This window comes from Heteronotia binoei, chromosome 14 (genome assembly GCF_032191835.1).
Source record: "Heteronotia binoei isolate CCM8104 ecotype False Entrance Well chromosome 14, APGP_CSIRO_Hbin_v1, whole genome shotgun sequence".
NCBI classification, from domain to species: Eukaryota; Metazoa; Chordata; class Lepidosauria; order Squamata; family Gekkonidae; genus Heteronotia; species Heteronotia binoei.
The window spans coordinates 15,445,335-15,465,701 of NC_083236.1; the positions used below are offsets into that span (position 1 = coordinate 15,445,335).

Genomic DNA, 20,367 nt, shown 5'->3' on the forward strand with positions numbered 1-20,367 from the left:
TTCCTTTTGCCATGAAATATAGAAGGAACTTATTTTACTTAAAGAAGTTTTTTATGTTATTCATTTTTAAAAAACTTTATTTACCATACATCTCACTGATTATTTTTCAGTATATAATGATCCTTCTTCACTTTCATTCTTGGTACAGCACTACTTAATTCCCCCGCCCTCAATATCTATTCCGTTTGTACTTTAATTAATATTTGTAATCTTCAGTGATCCTTCAGTGACAATGTTACAGTGGTGTTGGATGTGTGTGAAGATAATCTCTATTTGTTTTAGAAGATGAGCTCAGCTGTGTCCTTGTATCTACTTTCTTAAGGATTCCTTTCAGATAGGTGATGCTTAATGTCTTGGGTGTATTGTATGGTGAAATCAACCACTATTCGTTATTTTATCTGAAATAGTGGCATATAGATGTTTCAAATAAATTAGATTTGTGTGTTACCACTTCAGAGACTTGCGGATGTTTTGCTGAGCCAGGTGGAGGAAGGTCTGGGCACACATGCGCATGCTCCAGATGCTTGCTTGTTTGCTTATTTTGAAGATTTTTATGGCGCCTCTCCAGAGGCCGTCCAAATTATTCATTCATAAAATCACCATCCAGATAAAGCAGCATGAAACAATCACAGGCTGGAGGCATCAAGTTCTCTGTTGCCTACCAACATTTCTGAAGAACAACAGAACAACTCTGATTAAAATGGTTTATTTCCTATTTGTAAAAATAAAAATAGCGACAGGGAAGTGGTTTTGTGTTTTGTTGTGGGCATATAGCAATCCCCTGCAAGCCCCTATAGCAATCCCCTGCAAGGCTCTGGCTAGGTGTCATCAGGTGTGGGAGGCAGGGTTTGCTTTCAATGGAACAAGTCCTTTACTCTCCTCCAGTTTTATTTATATGGGATGAAGTAAAGGGATGCATCTAGGGATATGCTTCTGATGCTAGTTATAATATATTAACATAATATATAATTATATTAGAAATATAATAGCATCCTCAGCCATGGAGAACCATGTCTGCTCTTCTTTGCATGGTGTCTTCATCTACAAGGCCCACTTCTTGCTTGTATTACTTGGCAAGAATAACAAAGGAATTTGGAAACTGGGGTTTATAGATAATAGAATCGCTTGTCAAAATCAGGATGCCTACATAGATTGTTTATTGCTCTGTCAGTACTGATCTTCCATCTCTGAATAATAGCATATTATAGGCATAGTACAGTGTAATGGTAAACAAGAAATTGTGACTTTTGATTTTGTGCAGATAACGCAATGTCAATCCCATTTTCTAATTTCTCATTTTCTAATTTTGTAATAATAATGCCCTGACATTATATAAAATCTCACAAAAGTACTGTGACTAAACTAAATGTAACTAAATACATAGGCGAAATCATTTCAAATGGATTATCTAGTTTAAAAATGTAAAGTTTTAAATCCTGTTCTTGCTGTTAAGTAAATATTAAACAAGACAAGAAATAAGGACTCTCCCTGCTCACTCATTAAGATCTGCCTCACAAGCTCTGCTGGCTGCACGTTCAGAGGTGGGCAGGTGGTGACAAGAGACAAGGCATTTTATGTGGTGGCACCTAACTTCAGGAATGCCCTTCCCCTTTAGGTTCACTTGATGCCTATGTTGCTTTCTTTGAGGTGCCCGGCCAAAACGTTTCTGTTCACCCAGGCTTTTAATTCAGGGGTTGATTTTAAAAACACACACATTGTTTTAGTCTTACAATCATTGTTTTAAACTTCTGTTTTTATTGCCTGTGTTTTATGGTGTATTTTAATTTCTATCTTTTAATTTTTTATCATCTTATTTTTAGCCACAACAGGCAGGCTCCTGAAAGGACATCATAACCTTTTTTTAAAAAAATGCCAGTCAATAATCAGTAGGAAAAAAAAACTAATTTCTTGACTATGTATACCGATAAAGATACTATGTGCTTTAATCAATATCAGTTTGAAAATTTGTCCTTCAAATTTGTCCTTCAAATGGGGTTGTAGGCTGGATGGTTTATAAATTATGAATTCAGTTTTATTGAAGTACTTCACAAGAAGAGGTCATGTGATTTCTGCATGTTGCATCTCTGCTGTGCAGGGGAAGCAGTCAATCCGTCTTGACTTTGGGCATACCCTCTGCATAAATTTGGTGTGTGTGTGTGAATGCATCCCGGTAAATTGTTCACATCCCCAAAGATATTGTCCATGCTGCCAAAATGCTTTGTTTTGAGGGTAGGGAGGAAAAAGAGAAGGGGAAGGGTGTTGTTCGGTATGTTGTGTATTTCAAAGACATCACCATTTTGTGTGGATCAGTTTCTACTTGTTGGGCAAGATGAATGTCTTTGTGAGATCCTCTGTCATCCCGTTATCTACATAGGCAAGAACCATGCATTACATTTTGATGAGTCATTATTACCTGGGAGGGAGAATGGGGGCTTAGGACTTTCTGAGAAAGATGGAGGATTATTCAGAGGTAATTCCAGGAAGAACAGACTGCAACAAGAGCAAAAAGGACTTGCTGTATACTGGGGGGAGGGTGGGGGGAGCATGACTCAACGAGCTGGGGTTCTTCATTCAGATGACACAACCAGTCACAGTTAGTGTAAAGCCTGGTTCACAAGCCAGGAACAAACTCTGGTTCAAAATCTAGTCTGTGAACCTCCAACATAGAGGAGTGGCCATTTTTTCAGACATACAATCAACCAGAGCTTAAGTCACAGTTTATAAGATCTGGGGTGAGGTCAGACGTTCAGAAAATCCCTCAACGGGCATGAGTGGAGTCCGGAAACATGTCGGATTTTAAGTGGTTGTCCAAACGTCAGCATCTGCGAATGGTGGTTAGCTCATTCGAGTCCCGCATTGAGACGACTGGGGCGCAGACTAATTTGATACTGCTTTAAATCCGGAACAAAATTCTTCTGATGGTTCCTGAGCGGAATTTCTCTGTTTGAATGCTCCATCGTTGGCGACTCATCGGAAGCGCACCACCGCTTCCCGCCCAAAGCCCCCTGCAAGTGATATCACTGCGTCACTGAATGAGCGAATGAATGTTGGCTCGCTAAATTGTTTACCCGCCCCTATGTCTGGAAACAAAACTCACTATTGAAACTAGATGTGAACTAGATGTGAACTGATTTGAATTCCTGGGTTTTTTTCTGTACGCATAGTGCTCTTGCTGGAAAAGTAGTGCCAACGGACTAGCAAAACTGTTAGTGATCCGACCCATTTAAAAGCAACGTGCATCCCCGCCCTCGAGAATGAGATTATGGCGGGTGTGCGAGGTCTCTCGTGGAGAAGGGAGGAGACGCTGGATCTGCTCGATAGTGCAGATAGCGGGCATCACTGCGCCTGCGCTAATGCAGATTGACGTCTCATGAAACAAGATCTGGTAGAGCACTCTGATCGACCCATTTAAAAGCAACGTGCAACGTGAAAGCTATGGGGAAAAATATAATAGGAAATGGTTTAAAAGAAGGTTGAAAAAACAGTATGTGAGTAATAATATATATAGCTTTGGAGTAAGTAGATCATAGCTTTTCACCAAGTTTAATATGCAGCCCTTTAAATGCCACTGTGCACATGGTGAAGATGAGCTAAATACCTCTTTTTCAGAGCCCTCTGCTGGGACTTCTACTTTGCGAAGTGAAAACCTGATGTTGGGAATTTCAGTATGACTGAATAACTGAGTTGAATTTTTAGTTGTCTGAGGTACTGGGAGTTTTAGAGAGAAATGTTTAGGAGAATTGGTTTTAGGCTCCTGATCCAGTCCTTCTAGAATTTAAACTTCAGGAGTGAGACACAGAACCAGCTGAGAGGTCTAGAAGGACTATGTTGAAGTAACATTCTCAAGCTGCCAGTATGACAGTGCAGAGGTAATCTGTACTGTCCACACCATTACTCAATTAATTGTACAGTTTTGCTCTCCAGAAACAGATATGTTTCTGTTTGCTTGGGCATGTCAGGACTTGTAACCTTTTGCTTTGCTTGCTTTAGCCACACTGACTCCATGTTGTAATTTAGAGTGCTTGACAACGGTCATTAACCCTGGCCTCATTGCTATGCCAACTATTTAGGGCAGCGGGGTAGGCGACAGATAGTCTCTGCTTAACATCCACAGGTGCCCTTTGAAGACAGGCCGTTTGGCCTTCGCACCAAGGGAGCATCCTCCCTTCTGATAACGAACTCTGGGAATACAGACAACTGCTTGAGACCGTGTGAATAATTGTTTTATTGTGCTTTGCTGCCAGCATAAAATGTAACCAACTGCCAGGAGTCGCCATTACTGTTATTTCGTTACTCTGGTACTGTAGTTCTTCAATAAAAGTCTTAACTTGCAACAAGTATTGGACTCGACTGAAGTTCATCCAAGTCCTGGCATTATAACAGTAATCCTTTTGTATTTGGACTTATCTGTACTGGCAACCTGGCCCGATGGCGGCAAAGGCTCCAAACAACGGAGAGCCCAACATTCCACCCGACGAGGAACCCCTCGACCCGAAGTTAACAGGGGCGAGGAGGAAACTGAAGGTCCCCGCACCTTTCTCCGTTGACGCCTTCCCTCCCCGAACCTGGAGTCCGAGGAAGTCTACGGCCGCAATGGAGGCCGCGGAGCAACGCTACCGGATCCTCGCCACGGGCGGCGGAGAGGACGAAGGAGACGAGCCCAGAGACGAGGGGCTCGGCACCTACGGCGGGGGGGACCCAATCCGAACACTGCGCAACGAATTGTTTGATTGGGTGAAGGAGATCCACGACGAGGTCCACGCATCCCGAACCCTGATGGCCGAGGAGACGCAGCAGAACCTGGGGGCGATACGCGACCAAATACGCGCACTCCAGGGAGCAGGGCCTGCGGGCCAGATCCCAGGCGGAGGAGCGCCCGCGGGCCTCCCGCAGGTCCCCCAGGCGGAGGGGCGCTGCCGGCCGGACCGCCAGCCAGTCCTCCGGCCGGGCCGCCTGCAGGGCCACCAGCCGGACCGCCCGCCGGTCCTCCGGCCAGGCTGCCTGCAGGGCCACCGGCCGGACCGCCCGCCGGTCCACCGGTTGGGCCGCCGGTGGGCCCCCCGGCCCCACCACCCGGCGGACCGATTGCCCCGGCGCTGCCGGCCCCGATCGCCCCGGCCGGGGGCGACGGGGGGGGAACCAGAGAACTGAAAATCACGTTCGATGGGGACGGGGACGAAGTGGAGTATTTTACAATCCAGTGCAACATGTTCTTCACGCACTGGGGAGCAGGTTACCCCACAGAAGCGAGCCGGGTCAACCACATCGCCTCCAAACTACGAGGGCCGGCTCGGAAATGGTACGTGGGGCTCTACACGGGAAGGAAACCCGAGCTAGCCACGGTGGCCGATTTCCTACAGGCGATGCTCCGACAGTACGGAGACCCCCTACGAGAGGAGAAAGCCATCGCGGCCTTACAAAGGATAGAACAGGGCAACCGCAGCACCCGCGAGTACGCTACCGAGTTCATGGGGCTCTGCGCGGCAGCCCGGGGGTGGAACGAAGTAATGAAATATACCGCATTCAAGAACGGCCTGAACGCGAACATCCTCGATCGGTGCTACCACCAGGGAAGGCCAGACACCCTGGTGGGCTGGATCCAGCTGGCCGGAGAGGTGGAAACGGACCTCCAGCACGTCGGAATGCGGCGGCAGCAGCAAAGTAAGAAGGGAGGGAAGCCAACCCCCTCCCCCAGCAAAGCCGAGGGAAAGCGAGGCCCCATGACTTCGACCCCCTCGGCCACCGCCCGGAAATGCTTCCGATGTGGAGACCCCAGCCACCTGGCCGCCAACTGCCCGGTGAAACCAACGCCAACCCCGACGCCGCCGAAACCAGCGTCCACGGCACAGAAGAAGAAAGGTAGCCGCTCGAAGGAGCCCAGTCGGGGCGCCGTCGCCACCTCCTTGGCGATTGACGAGGATATTACCACCATAGAAGAATCCAGTGAGGAGTCCTGGGAGCAAGAGTCGGCGTGAAACGACAGCGACCTGCTTTAATTGGTGCCGCGAGGCAGGTCGACCAAACGCCGGCACTACTAACGGTGAGAATTACCGGGGGGCTATTGTTTATGGCAGTCACCCTCTTGAACCCCAATCTCAAAAGATTCATGCACGCCAGGGCCCTGATCGATTCTGGGTGCACCCGAGACATCATCACCCCGCGCCTGGTGGAGGCGCTGGGGCTAGCCACAACCCCCCTTCCCCACCCCATCCAATTCGAACAAATGGATGGATCAATTATGAGGGGAGAACCTTGCACACTAGAGACCCAGGCCACCCCCATGGGAACGGAAGAACATTGGGGAGTAGAAACTTTCGTCATAGCCCCATCCTCCTCTTTCGATGTAGTGATGGGAGCCGGGTGGCTGGCCAGGCACCAACCGGACATTCGATGGGCCGAGCAGATTGTGCGATTCCCGGACTGGCGGTGTGAGCACCACCACTGGAGGGCCGAGTGGGGCCCGAAAGCACCCCCCCAGAACGAGAGACTTTGCCTCACACTTGAGGAAGTTAGGTCGATACCCAAAGAATACAGGGACTTGAAGAAAGCCTTTAGCGAATGGGAGGCCGACGAGCTCCCCCCGCACTGCCCGACGGACTGCGCCATCGAACTATTCCCAGGGCAGGCGCTACCAAAGGCAAAGCTGTACTCGATGGGGTGGGCAGAGAAGGCGGAACTGAGAAAATTCATTGACAAAAACTTGAAGCAGGGGTTCATCCGACCCGCGACGGCCCCCCATGCGGCCCCGGTCCTGTTCCGCAAGAAAAAGGATGGGGGGCTTAGACTTTGCACAGATTTTCGCGGGATAAACGGGATTTCAATGTCCAATGCTTACCCGATCCCACTGATAAGAGACCTATTGAACACTGTGGCCGAGGGAAAGATTTTCACCAAACTCGATCTCCGAGACGCGTACTTCCGCGTAAGGATTAAAGAGGGAGACGAGTGGAAAACAGCATTCAACACTCCCATGGGACAGTTTGAATATTTAGTGATGCCCTTCGGGCTTCAGGGGGCACCAGGGGTCTTTATGAATTTCATAAATGAGGTGTTACGGGAATTCCTGTACAAGGGGGTGGTGGTGTACCTTGATGACATCATTATCTATTCGAAAGATCTCGAATCGCATGTACCCCTAGTGAGGAAAGTGTTGACAACCTTGTGTAAAAACAAACTGTATGCTAAACTGTCTAAATGTGAGTTCCACAAAACGGAACTAGACTATTTGGGCTTCCGAGTGTCAGGGGAGGGACTAGCCATGGACCCCGCCAAAATCCAAGCGGTTCTAGACTGGGAGCCCCCCAGAACCCGACGGCAGCTACAATCTTTCCTCGGGTTCGCAAATTTTTACCGCGGGTTCATAAAGGGGTTCGCCCGGGTGATGCTCCCCCTCACCGAGCTCCTCAAAACGAAGGGAAAAGGGGATGAAGCAAAAAAGCCCGGCGCGCGCTTAACTTGGACGCCAGAATGCCACCGGGCCTTCCAAGAGTTCAAACAACTCTTAACCTCTGAACCAATACTGGCTCACCCCAACGAATTAAAGCCCTTCGTGGTGCAATGTGACGCCTCCGACGTCGCCGTAGGAGCCATATTGATGCAGAGGAATGAAGGGGGGGAACTACGCCGCTGTGCATATATCTCCCACAAATTTTCCAACGAGCAGAGGATCTGGTCGGTCTGGGACAAGGAGGCCTTCGCAGTAATGTTTGCCTTAAAGACCTGGAGATCTTGGCTAGAGGGAGCCCGAGTCCCCTTCGAAATCTGGACTGACCACAAAAATCTGGAGGCCCTCACCGGCCGCCGTAAATTGACGGCCAAGCAAATTCGATGGGCGGGGTTCTTTGCTAAATTTGACTTCGTGTTAAAATACATCCCCGGCACCAAAAACTTTTTAGCCGATGCGCTATCGCGCCTGCCTCAGCACGAAAGTCAGAGAGAGGAGGTAGTCGATTCCCTCATCCCCCCTTCGGCAGTTGCAGGAGGGGTCACCACCCGCTCAGGGAAACAGACTGGGGCCCCTGAATTACCCAAAAAAGAACGTTTCGCCACAGAAGCCGAACTGGAAGGAGACGAACACCCGGAAGGGCTCGAGAAGGGCGAGGGGGGGGGGTCTGGCTTCACAAGGGGAAAATCTACGTGCCGAAGTCCCTGAGAAAGGAGGTCTTGGAGCAATGCCACTCTAACCGCTTAGCGGGCCACTTCGGGTACGTGAAAACCCTTAATCTAATCATCCGTCAGTTTTGGTGGCCCCGCCTAAAGAGAGATGTCTCCGAATTTGTGCTCGCCTGCCCCACTTGCATTATGTCCAAACGGCGGGGAGGGAAACCACCGGGCCACCTCGTCCCCCTCCCCACGGCCAGTCGCCCATGGGCAGTGGTGTCAATGGACTTTATCGTAGAACTACCCCCTTCCCAAGGGAAGACGGTGATACTGGTGGTAGTTGACACCTTTTCTAAACAAGCCCATTTCATCCCCTGCAAAAAACTCCCCACAGCCAAGAAGTTGGCCCAATTATTCTTTAATCACGTGGTCCGACTACACTCATTCCCCGAAAAGGTCATTAGTGACCGCGGGCCGCAGTTCGTTGCCAACTTCTGGCGGGAGTTTTGCAAATTGGCCGGCATCGAGCAGGGACTTAGCTCCGCGTACCACCCGCAAACGGACGGACAGACGGAGAGGGTGAACGGACTTCTGGAGCAATACTTGAGGTGCTACATCAACTACCAACAGACAAATTGGGTGGAGCTCCTGCCCTTTGCGGAGTATGGGTACAATAACAGCCTTCATAGCTCCACCAAGACCTCCCCCTTCCAAATTGTCAATGGGTATGAAGGGAAGCCTTTCCCCAACCTCCCCTTACCATCCGGTTCTCAGGAACCCACTTCATGCCAACAATGGTGGGAAGGGCTGAGGGAGGGGTGGAAAGTAATTCAAGAGAATCTGGAGGAGGCAAAGAGGGAGTACAAACGGCACTTTGACAAAAAGCATGCCCTCCAGTGGGAGCTGAAAGAAGGAGAGACAGTGTTCCTATCCACCAAGAACCTGCCCCTCCCGCAAGGATGTCGAAAGCTTGCGCTGAAATATCTAGGTCCATTCAAAATAAAAAAGGTGATCAATAAAGTGACTGTGGAATTAGAGCTGCCCAAATCATTGAGTAAGATCCACCCTGTTTTTCATTGCAGCCTTCTTCGCAAGGACCCTGGAGCTACGCAATTTCACCCTCGTCCCCCGGAACCGCCTCCGACCCTAGTGAAGGGTCAGAGTCACCATGAGGTGTTGGAAATCCTGGACTCCAAAGTCCAGAGGGGGGTGCTGTACTACCTTATCCGGTGGAAGTATTTCCCCCCCAGCTGTGACAAATGGGTGAAAGCTAGCGATGTATCCGCCCCGCAACTGCTTAAAAAGTTTCACCTACTGTACCCACACAAGCCCAAGGCGAAGAGCTTAGGGGGGGCAGTATGTCAGGACTTGTAACCTTTTGCTTTGCTTGCTTTAGCCACACTGACTCCATGTTGTAATTTAGAGTGCTTGACAACGGTCATTAACCCTGGCCTCATTGCTATGCCAACTATTTAGGGCAGCGGGGTAGGCGACAGATAGTCTCTGCTTAACATCCACAGGTGCCCTTTGAAGACAGGCCATTTGGCCTTCGCACCAAGGGAGCATCCTCCCTTCTGATAACGAACTCTGGGAATACAGACAACTGCTTGAGACCGTGTGAATAATTGTTTTATTGTGCTTTGCTGCCAGCATAAAATGTAACCAACTGCCAGGAGTCGCCATTACTGTTATTTCGTTACTCTGGTACTGTAGTTCTTCAATAAAAGTCTTAACTTGCAACAAGTATTGGACTCGACTGAAGTTCATCCAAGTCCTGACAGGGCAGTGAATGATCCTCTTCCTTCAGAGATTTTCCACGTTTTCCATTATGTCAAGGCTTTTTAGTTGTGATATCCTCGGTGGTTTTGTTTATTATGAATTTGAATAGTTACCTTTCTTCAGACAGACTGATAGTAATATGATATTAATCTAAATCCATGTACTATGAAGATAATTTGGAAAATTCTCAAAGAAGATCCAAAGTCGAATGGACACTTCCTAAAGGGTTTTTCTTTTCCTTTAAATTATCAGTCAGTCAGCAAGATAACTCATCCCAGGTCTGAGTTCTTTTTCACACTTTCCAACAAGATAATGGAAAGGTTAATGGAACAGCAAGTCAACCACTAAGCAGCCGCACACATAATTCAGGCTTGTCATCTGAAGAATTCTTCCTTGTACTCTGTACTCCAAATCATGCAAAGATTACTAAATTTAGTAACAAGAAGGATCTACATATTCTCACATCACATGGCTATGTATTCTGCTCTTTAATTCACTGTAGTACCAGATATGGACCTGGAATTTCAGGTATCACAAATTACATGGTAGTGGTCCTACTTAACGGTAATGACGCAGGAGATGATGGAAATGGTGAGGAAAGGGACCTTTTTTTGGTAGTCAGCATTATGGCATCATCTCAAAATCTGAATGCTTGGATTTTTCTGCTCTTTGACTGATGCTTCTGTTTATTTTTCATCTATCAGTGTGGAATACTATCCATCTTGTCTGACTTGGTAAATTCACCTTGTTTTCAGTTTGATAAATAAAAAGTCAGTCTACAGTCATCATGGCTTTTATCTAAATTAACTCATTGATTCTTCCAGCCAGAAAATTATGCCATTCATGAATCAGTGATATATAAATCAGTTTCCATCCTGGGCTACACAATTCTTGGAATCCTAATTCAGTACTATTTGAATTGGAGATAGCACCTGAGACAGGCATAGAACAATAGCTTCTAGAAGAAACTTTGGATAAGTGCTAGAGGCCAACCATCTGTCTCTATCAGTATGCGCACACACAAAATTTCTTTTCGTTCCAGATTACAGTAACTGAAGAAGGCCAAATAGTCTCATAAAACAAACAAAAGGTTCTATAACTTTCAGCCTCTCCCATCTAAACATTTCCATCATTGTTTAAAAGTGGCTGCTTAATCAATGGGAAAGCTTTAGTTGATTAATTTACTGATAAAACTATTTTGACTTGATCCAGTTTTCTTAAATTACCTTTAAAGCACTTGCTTAATTAATCTAATACATACAGTGCCAAGTTAAATGTGTGTGATATTTTAAAGGTTTGTGTTAGACATAAAGACATTAAATCACAATAATAATAATAATAATAATAATAATAATAATAATAATAATAATAATAATTTTTTATTTCTATCCCGCCCTCCCCGCCGGAGCAGGCTCAATTAAACAGTATCTTCTTTATTATTAATGCTGTCAACATATTACATAATTTTAGTTGATATGTAATTTTGTTGCAAAACAATGAATTGGTTAGATGTTTGTGTGGTACTAAACTCTCCAAAGATGCCTATTTAATATATTGAAGAAAGTGTGAAATACCTTATGATTTAATAAAGAAAAGCCACCTCTAATTAAAAAAAACCCTGGTCCAATGTAAAAACATAGAGAAATGGTTAATAGAGAGGTCAGTCTGGTGGACTTGAGGGTCCTCCCTTTTTCTTGGCTGCTGGTCAGAAGTAATGCTCATATGGTCCCCTCATTACACAGCAAAGAGGAAAATATATGTGTTCTAGTGGGAACATCTAGTATGCATGACACATCTCTGCAATACTAAGAAAATATAAAACTTTTTGAATTGATAGCTCCAACCCACAGCTCTGTGGAACTTTCATCTGGGTTCATTTGGGGCCAGTTAAATCCTGTTTTTACTGTGTCTGATTTATTGATAGGGGCTATGATTATTCCAAACTGTTGATCTAAAACCTCTGAGTTAACTTTGCATGGCATGACGCTAGAAAGCAACATAATGAAGGTGCAGGTAAAGTCCAGAGCACAATTATGAAAGAAATATAAAATAAAAATGTGTTAGGCGTTTATACCAGTTGTCACAAGATGTCGCTGCCCACTGAAAGCTGAAATGCTCTTTCTAACAAAGATCAAAGCCCCTCCCAGCCACACAGTAAGAACAAGAGACTGTATGAGGAAGATGGAATGGATACTGCAACATTTCCCACCATCTAATGCCATCTTTGGAGAGTGGATATAATCTTTAAAGCCAGGAATATAACCTACCGTTGCTATGGTTGTTTTGCACCGATGCCTCCTGGTGAGATCTTGGCTGCTGCGGCTGATTCTGCTCCATACAGCTTGTGAAATGGGGAGTGGGCAGCTCCATTATTCTGTTCCAGAGGAATCCCAGCACGGCACCTTTGTGGGCCACATTGCCCAGGACTTGGGGCTGGAGGTGGGTGAACTCATGTCTCGGATGTTCCGGATGGTGTCCCAAGGCCGCAGAGACTATTTTGAAGTGAACCTTCAGAATGGAATTTTATTTGTAAATTCCCGGATAGACCGGGAGGAGCTATGCACCAAGATGCCGGTATGCACCATTCACCTGGAAGTGATCCTGGAGAAACCCCTGAGAGTCTTCCATGTGGAAGTGGAGATCAAGGATATAAATGACAATGCGCCCCTGTTCCCGGCAGCTGAGCAAAATCTGGTTATTGCAGAATCTGCTGTTCTTCTGGGCTCATCTTTCCCACTAGAGGGAGCCTCTGATGACGACATTGGTTCAAACTCTCACATCAGCTACAAAATCAGTCCAAATGAACATTTCACCTTGGATGTTCAAAGCAATGAGGAACATGGTGAGTCTTTACTTCTCGTGATGAGGAAATCTCTTGACAGAGAGCTAACTCATGTGCATAATTTATTACTAACAGCCACTGATGGGGGAAAACCAGAGCAAACTGGCACTGCTCATCTGGTGATCAATGTGCTGGATGTAAATGACAATGCACCTGTTTTTAATCAGACTGTATATAAAATAAAACTTTTGGAAAATGCAAAAATGGGAGCATTAATTATTAGTCTCAATGCAACAGATCTTGATGAAGGAATTAACAAAGATATTATCTATTCAATACGAAGTGTAAACCCAAATACTTTAGGCACATTGATGAAGTTAGATGCAAGTAAAGGAGAAATAAGATTAAATGGAGAACTTGACTTTGAAACCATAAAATTGGGTGAAATTGGAGTAGAAGCAACGGACAAAGGTATCCCACCAATGAAAGGACATTGCAAAGTTCTGATTGAGTTTTTAGATGTGAATGACAATGCCCCGGAAGTGACAGTGTCCTCCTTGTCTGTTCCAGTGCTTGAGAATTCTCCACCAGGGACAGTGGTGGCCCTCATCAGTATCTCAGACAGGGACTCTGGGGCCAATGGGCAAGTGACCTGCTCAATGCAGCCCTCTGGGCTCCCCTTCAAACTGACATCCACCTTCAAGAATTACTACTCCCTCGTACTGTCTGAGCCACTGGACCGGGAGCAGGTGGCTGCATACAGTTTGGTGTTGCTAGTTGAAGACCAAGGGGATCCTCCACTGTCATCCAGCAGCAGCCTGGTGGTGCCAATAAGTGATGTGAATGACAACGCACCCACTTTTGCACAGCCCTCCTACACTGTGTTTGTGAAGGAGAACAACCCACCTGGTTCTCACATCTTCACAGTGTCTGCCTCAGACCCAGATGTGGCTGAGAACGCCTTGGTCACCTACTGGTTGGATGAGAAGCTCTGGCCTCTGTCGAGCTACATCTCAGTGCATTCAGAGAGTGGGAAGCTGTATGCCCTGCAGCCCTTGGACTATGAGGAGGTGAAGCTGCTGGAGTTCCAGGTGAGGGCCAAAGATGCTGGGCTGCCCTCCTTGTGTGGCAATGTGACTGTTCAAGTCTTCGTGTTGGATGAGAATGACAATTCACCTGCAGTGTCTGGTGCAGCCGAGGATAACCCTACTCTGGTGAAGGTTCCAGTGTCAGCTGGGCATGTGGTGGGCAAGATCCATGCCCTTGACGCTGATTCGGGCTACAATGCCTGGCTTCGCTATGAGTTGCACGATGCAACCAGTGGCTTGTGGCGGGTGGGTCTTTACAGTGGTGAGATCAGTACCACACGTACTCTGGAGGAGGTAGAGGGAAGCATCATCCAGAGCCTTCTTGTTCTGGTGAAGGACCATGGCAATCCGGTTCTGTCAACCACAGCCACCTTCAGTGTGTCACTGGTGGCCAGTGCCCAGGCTGCCCAGAGCGATGCCCGCCTCTCTAGGGCCGGAGGGAGTACAAAGCCTCTGGCAGACACCACCAATCTCTACCTGATCATCGCCATCTGCTCGGTGTCCAGCTTGTTCCTGCTGGTGATCCTCGTGTATGTGGCACTGCGATGCCAGAGCCAGGACAAGGAAGCAATGATGTATGGTCCTGGCACAGCCACACTGGTGTGTGCCAGTGAGGTGGGCAGCTGGTCATATTCCAATCGCCACAGCCACATCCTGGCGGGGGTGAGTGGGGATGCTGGTGCCAAAAGTGACCTCATGGTGTTTACCCCCAACGTTCCTGTCTTGGCTGAGAGTGGGAAGGAGCTGGTTCCAAATGTTGCTGTGCCGGTGAGTTGCAATCATTATTCTGTTTTGGCATCTTTGCCATGTTTTGGTATTCATTATTCCTTTTGCCATGAAATAGAGAAGCAACTTATTTTTCTTCAGGAAGGGCAGTTTTTGTATGTTATTCATTTTTTATTTACCATACATCTCACTGTTTATGTTTCAATATATAATGATCCTTCTTCACTTTCATTGTTGGTATGACACTTCTTAATTCCTCCCCCTTAATATCTGTTCTTTTTGCACTTTAATTAATATTTGTAATCTTCAGTGATCCTTCCGTGACAATGTTACAGTGCTGTTGGATGTGTGTGAGGATAATCTGTATTTTTATTTGTATTTATTTTATTTATTCAATAGGCTTATATTCTGCCTTTTCCCATAAACAGGCTCAAGGTGGATCACAACATTTGTTTTAGAAGATAAGCTCAGCTGTGTCCTTGTATCTATTTTTTAAGGATATCTTTCAGATAGGTGGTGTTTAATGTTTTGGGTGTAATGTATGGTGAAATCAATCACTATTAGTTATTTTATCTGAAATAGATGTTTTAAATAAATTAGATTTGTGTGTTACCCCTTCAGAGACTTGCTGAAGTTTTGCTGAGCCAGGTGGAGGAAGGTCTGGGCACACATGGGTATGTCCCAGATGCCTGCTTGTTTGCCTATTTCCAAGATTTTTATGGCGCCTGTCCAGAGGCTATCCAAATTATTCATTCATAAAATCACCATCCAGATAAAGCAGCATGAAACAATAACAGGCTGGAGGCACCGAGTTCTCTGTCGCCTACCAACATTTCTGAAGAACAACAGAACAACTCTGATTAAAATGGTTTATTTCCTCTTTTTAAAAATAAAAATAGCGACAGGGAAGTGGCTTTTTGTGTTTTGTTGTGGGATGGCACCCTACCTGAACACGCCACATTCTTATGCACTCTGTGCTCAGGGGCAATTGCAACCGCCTGCAAGGCTCTGGCTAGGTAGCATCAGGGGTAGGAGGCAGGGTTTGCTTTCACTGCACCAAGCCCTTTCCCCCAGTTTTATTTATATGGGATGAAGTAAAGGGATGCATCTAGGGATATGCTTCTGATAGTAGTTTTAATGCATTAATATAATATATGATATATAATATAATTATATTATAAATATAATAGCATCCTCAGCCATGGAGAACCATGTCTGCTCTTCTTTGCATGGTGTCTTTGTCTACAAGGCTCACTTCTTGCTTGTATTACTTGGTAAGAATAACAAAGGAATTTGGAAACTGTTTTTTATAGATAATAGAATCTATTGTCAAAATCAGGATGTCTACATAGTTTATTGCTCTGTCAGTACTGATCTTCCATCTCTGAGTAATAGCATATTATAGGGATAGCACAGTGTAGTGGTAAACAAGAAATTGTGACTTTTGATTTTGTGCAGATAATGCAATGTCAATCCCATTTTCTAATTTTGTCCTGACATTATTATATAGAATCCCACAGAAATACAATGACTAAACTAAATGTAACTAAATACATAGACCAAGTTATTTCAAATGGATTATCTAGTTAAAAAATGTAAGGTTTTAAATCCTGTTCTTGCTGCGAAGTAAATATTAAACAAGACAAGAAATAAGGACTCTCCGTGCTCACACATTAAGATCTGCCTCACAGGCTCTGCTGGCTGTACCTTCAGAGGTGAGGCAGGTGGTGACAAGAGACAAGGCATTTTTTGTGGTGGCACCTAACTTCGGGAATGCCCTTCCCCTTTAGGTTCACTTGATGCCTATGTTGCTTTCTTTGAGGTGCCAGGCCAAAACATTTCTGTTCACCCAGGCTTTTAATTCAGGGGCTGATTTTGAAAACACACATTGTTTTAGTCTTACAGACATTGTTTTAAACTACTGTTGTTATGGTGAATTTTAATTTCTATCTTTTAATTTTTTATCATTTTATTTTTAGCCACTTCAGGCAGTTTCCTAAATGGACATCATAACCTTTCTTTTTTTAAAAAAAATGTCAGTCAATAATCAGTAGAAAAAAACTAATTTCTTGACTGTATACTGATGGAGATGCTATCTGCTTTAATCAATATCAGTTTGAAAATTTGTCCTTCAGATGGGGTTGTAGGCTGGATGGTTTATGCATTATGAATTCAATTTTATTGAGGTACTTCACAAGAAGAGGTCACGTGATTTCTGCATGCTGCATCTATGATGTGCAGGGGAAGCAGTCAATCCATCTTGACTTTGGGCATACCCTCTGCATAAATTTGGGGTGTGTGTGTGTGAATGCATCCCGGTAAAGCATTCACATCTCCAAAGATATTGTTGACGCTGCCAAAATGCTTTGTTTTGGGGGCAGGAAGGAAAAAGAGAAGGGGGGAAGGGTGTTGTTCGGTATGTTGTGTATTTCAAAAGCATCATCATTCTGTGTGGAGCAGTTTCTACTTGTCGGGCAAGATGAATGCCTTTGTGAGATCCTCTGTCATCCTGTTATCTACATAGGCTAGAACCATGCGTTCCAGTTTGATGAGTCATTATTACTTGGAAGGGAGAATGGGGGCTTGGGACTTTCTGAGCAACATGGAGGTGTATTCAGTAATTGTGTAATTGGGCTAGGCTGTATTTTGGTCATTTCCAATGTTAAGATCTACAGAAGGAAAATAATACTGAAATCTATGGGGAAAATATAAAAGGAAATGATTAAAAAGATGACAGAAAAATTAGTGAATTATAATACTGAATATATAGTGTATCTGAAGAGATCATAGCTTTTCATCAAGATTAATTCACCAAGGTTAAATATAAAAGGAAATGGTTAAAAAGATTGCAGAAAAAACATCATGTGACATATAATATATATATTAAAGATATCACAGCTTTTCACCAAGGTTAAAACCTGTCTTTCAGAACCCTCTGCTGGACTTCTACTTTGCAAAGTGAAAACTTAATGCTGGGAATTTCAGTATGACTGAATAACTGAAGTTGAATTTTGAATTATCTGAGGAACTGGGAGATAAAAGTTTGGGAGGAACTGGGAGATAAAAGTTTGTTTAGGAGAATTGACTTTAGGCTCCTGATCCAATCCTTCTAGAATTTGAACTTCAGGAGTGAGACACAGAACCAGCAAGTACAGCTGAGAGGTTTAGAAGGACTACGTTGAAGCAACATTCGCAAGCATCAGCTGCCAGTGCGGCAATGCAGAGGTAGTCTGTGGTGTGTCCTGTCCACACCATTACTCAATTAACTTTACAGTTTTGCTCTTCATAGCTGTTTCTGTTTGCTTGGGTGGTAAATGAGCCTCTTTCCTTCAGAGAATTTCCACGTTTTCCATTATGTCAAGGCTTTTTAGTTGCAATATCCTTTGGGTTTCTGTGTATTTATTAATTTGAATATTTACCTTTCTTCAGACAAACTGATAGTGGTGTGATATTCATCTAAATCCAGGTTCTGTAAAGATAATTTGGGAAATTCTCAAAGAAGATCCAAAGTCAAATGACTATTTCCTAAAGGGGTTTTCTTCTTCTTTCAAATTATCTGTCAGTCAGCAAGATAACTGGTCCGAGGTCTTTTTCATAGTTTCCAACAAGGTAATGGAAAGGTTAATGGAACGGAAAGTCTGCCAGTAAGCAGCCCCACACATAATTCATGCTTGTCATTTGAAGGGTTCTTCCTCATACTTTGTACTCCAAATCATGTAGGGATTAATATAGTTATTGAAAAGGGAGATATACATATCACCACATAACATGTGGGTGTATTCTTCTTTCATTCGTTTTAGTATCAAATACGGACCTAGAATTTCATGTATCACAAATTACATGGCGCAGTGGTCCTACTTAATTTTTAAAGGTGCAGGAGATTAGGAAATGGTGAGCAAAGGGACCTTTTTTGTAGTTAGCATTGTGGCATCATCTCAAAATCTGAATGCTGGAATTCTTCATCTCTTTGACTGATACTTCTGCTTATTTTTCGTCTATGACAATGTGAAATAACATCTTATTGGATGTGGTATATTCACCTGCCTTTCAGTTTGATAAATTAAAAGTCCGTTTACATTGGAGTTGGCTTTTATCTGAATGAACTCATTGGTTCTTCTACCTAGTCAATTACACCATTCATGAACCAGTGATCTATACCTGCATTTTCCATCCTGGCCTACACAACTATTATTCGGATCAAAATTCTGTAATAGTTTCAGTGGAGGTAACACCTGAGGTATTATAGAAAAATAACTTCTGGAAGAAACTTTGAATAAGTATTAAAAGGCCAATCATTTGTCTCTGGCTCCATCTGTATGCGTGTACACACACACATAAACACACATGTTATTTTAATTCCAGATTATAGTAAACCAAGAGGACCAAAGTAGTCTCATAAAATAAACAAAGGGTTCTGTAACTTTCAGCCTCTACCATCTAAACATTTCCATCATTGTTTGAAAGTGGTCCAACCGCTTAATCAATGGGTAAAGTTTAGTTGCTTAATCTAGTGATAATTTTGACTTCATCTAGTTTTCTGAAATTACTTTGAAACAACTTGCTTAATATATCTAATACATACAATGCTAAATTATATGTGTATGATAGTATAATCACAACTAAACAGTATATTCTTTAATATTAATGCCGCCAAGGTATTAAATAATTATAGTGGATTTATCATTTTACTGTGAACCAGTTAATTGGTTAGATGTTTCTGTGATATCAAACCATTCAAAAGATGCCTATTGAACATATTGAAGGAAGTGTGAGATATCTTATAATTTAATAAAGGAAAGGTACTTAAGAACATAAGAGAAGCCATGTTAGATCAGGCCAATGGCCCATCCATTCGAACACTCTGTGTCACACAGTGGCCAAAAAAAAATTATATATATATATATATATACATATATACACACACACACACACACATACACACACACTGTGGCTAATAGCCACCGATGGACCTCTGCTCCATATTTTTATCTAAACCCCTCTTGAAGGTGGCTATGCTTGTGGCCGCCACCACCTCCTGTGGCAGTGAATTCCACATGTTAATCACCCTTTGGGTGAAGTACTTCCGTTTATCCGTTTTAACCTGTCTGCTCAGCAATTTCATCGAATGCCCACGAGTTTTTGTATTGTGAGAAAGGGAGAAAAGTACTTCTCTACTTTCTCCATCCCATGCATTATCTTGTAAACCTCTATCATGTCACCCCGCAGTCGACGTTTCTCCAAGCTAAAGAGTCCCAAGCGTTTCAACCTTTCTTCATAGGGAAAGTGTTCCAGCCCTTTAATCATTCTAGTTGCCCTTTTCTGGACTTTCTCCAATGCTATAATATCCTTTTTGAGGTGCGGCGACCAGAACGGCACACAGTACTCCAAATGAGACCGCACCATTGATTTATACAGGGGCATTATGATACTGGCTGATTTGTTTTCAATTCCCTTCCTAATAATTCCCAGCATGGCGTTGGCTTTTTTTTTTTTTACTACTTCTGACTAAAAACCTGACCCTATGTAAAAAAATAGACAGAGGTTAATAGAGTGGTCAGTCCATTGAACTTGATGGTCCTGTCCTTTAGGATGCTTGCCAGAACTAACGCTCACTTGGTCCCTGGTTATTAAAGAGGAAAACAGGTGTTCCTGGTGGGAACTTCTAGAACGCATGAAATGTCTCTGCAATACTAAGAAAATATAAAATCTTTTTAATTGATAGCTCCAACTCACAGCTCTGAGGAAGCCAAACAACTTCATCTGGGTTCATTTGGGGCCAGTAAAAACCCATTTTTACTGTGTCGGATTTGTTGATTGGGGCAATCGTTGTTCCAAATTGTGACACTAAAAAATAATATAATGAAATTGCAGGTAAAGTCCAGAATACAATTA

General features: G+C 44.2%; 1 protein-coding gene across 9 annotated transcripts in view; it reads left to right on the forward strand.

Moving 5' to 3' along the window:
• LOC132582139 (protocadherin alpha-C2-like) overlaps nucleotides 1–20,367 on the forward strand; it is a 341,397-nt gene that overhangs the window by 151,643 nt on the left and 169,387 nt on the right. The window contains exon 1 of one of the 9 annotated variants that reach the window (XM_060253605.1): nucleotides 12,033–14,517. The exons of the other annotated variants lie outside the window; for them this stretch is intronic. Coding sequence (XP_060109588.1) covers nucleotides 12,154–14,517 — 2,364 coding nt within the window. The 5' untranslated portion in view covers nucleotides 12,033–12,153. Of the gene's footprint in view, nucleotides 1–12,032; nucleotides 14,518–20,367 lie in introns of those variants that run through there. 9 annotated transcript variants of the gene reach the window in all.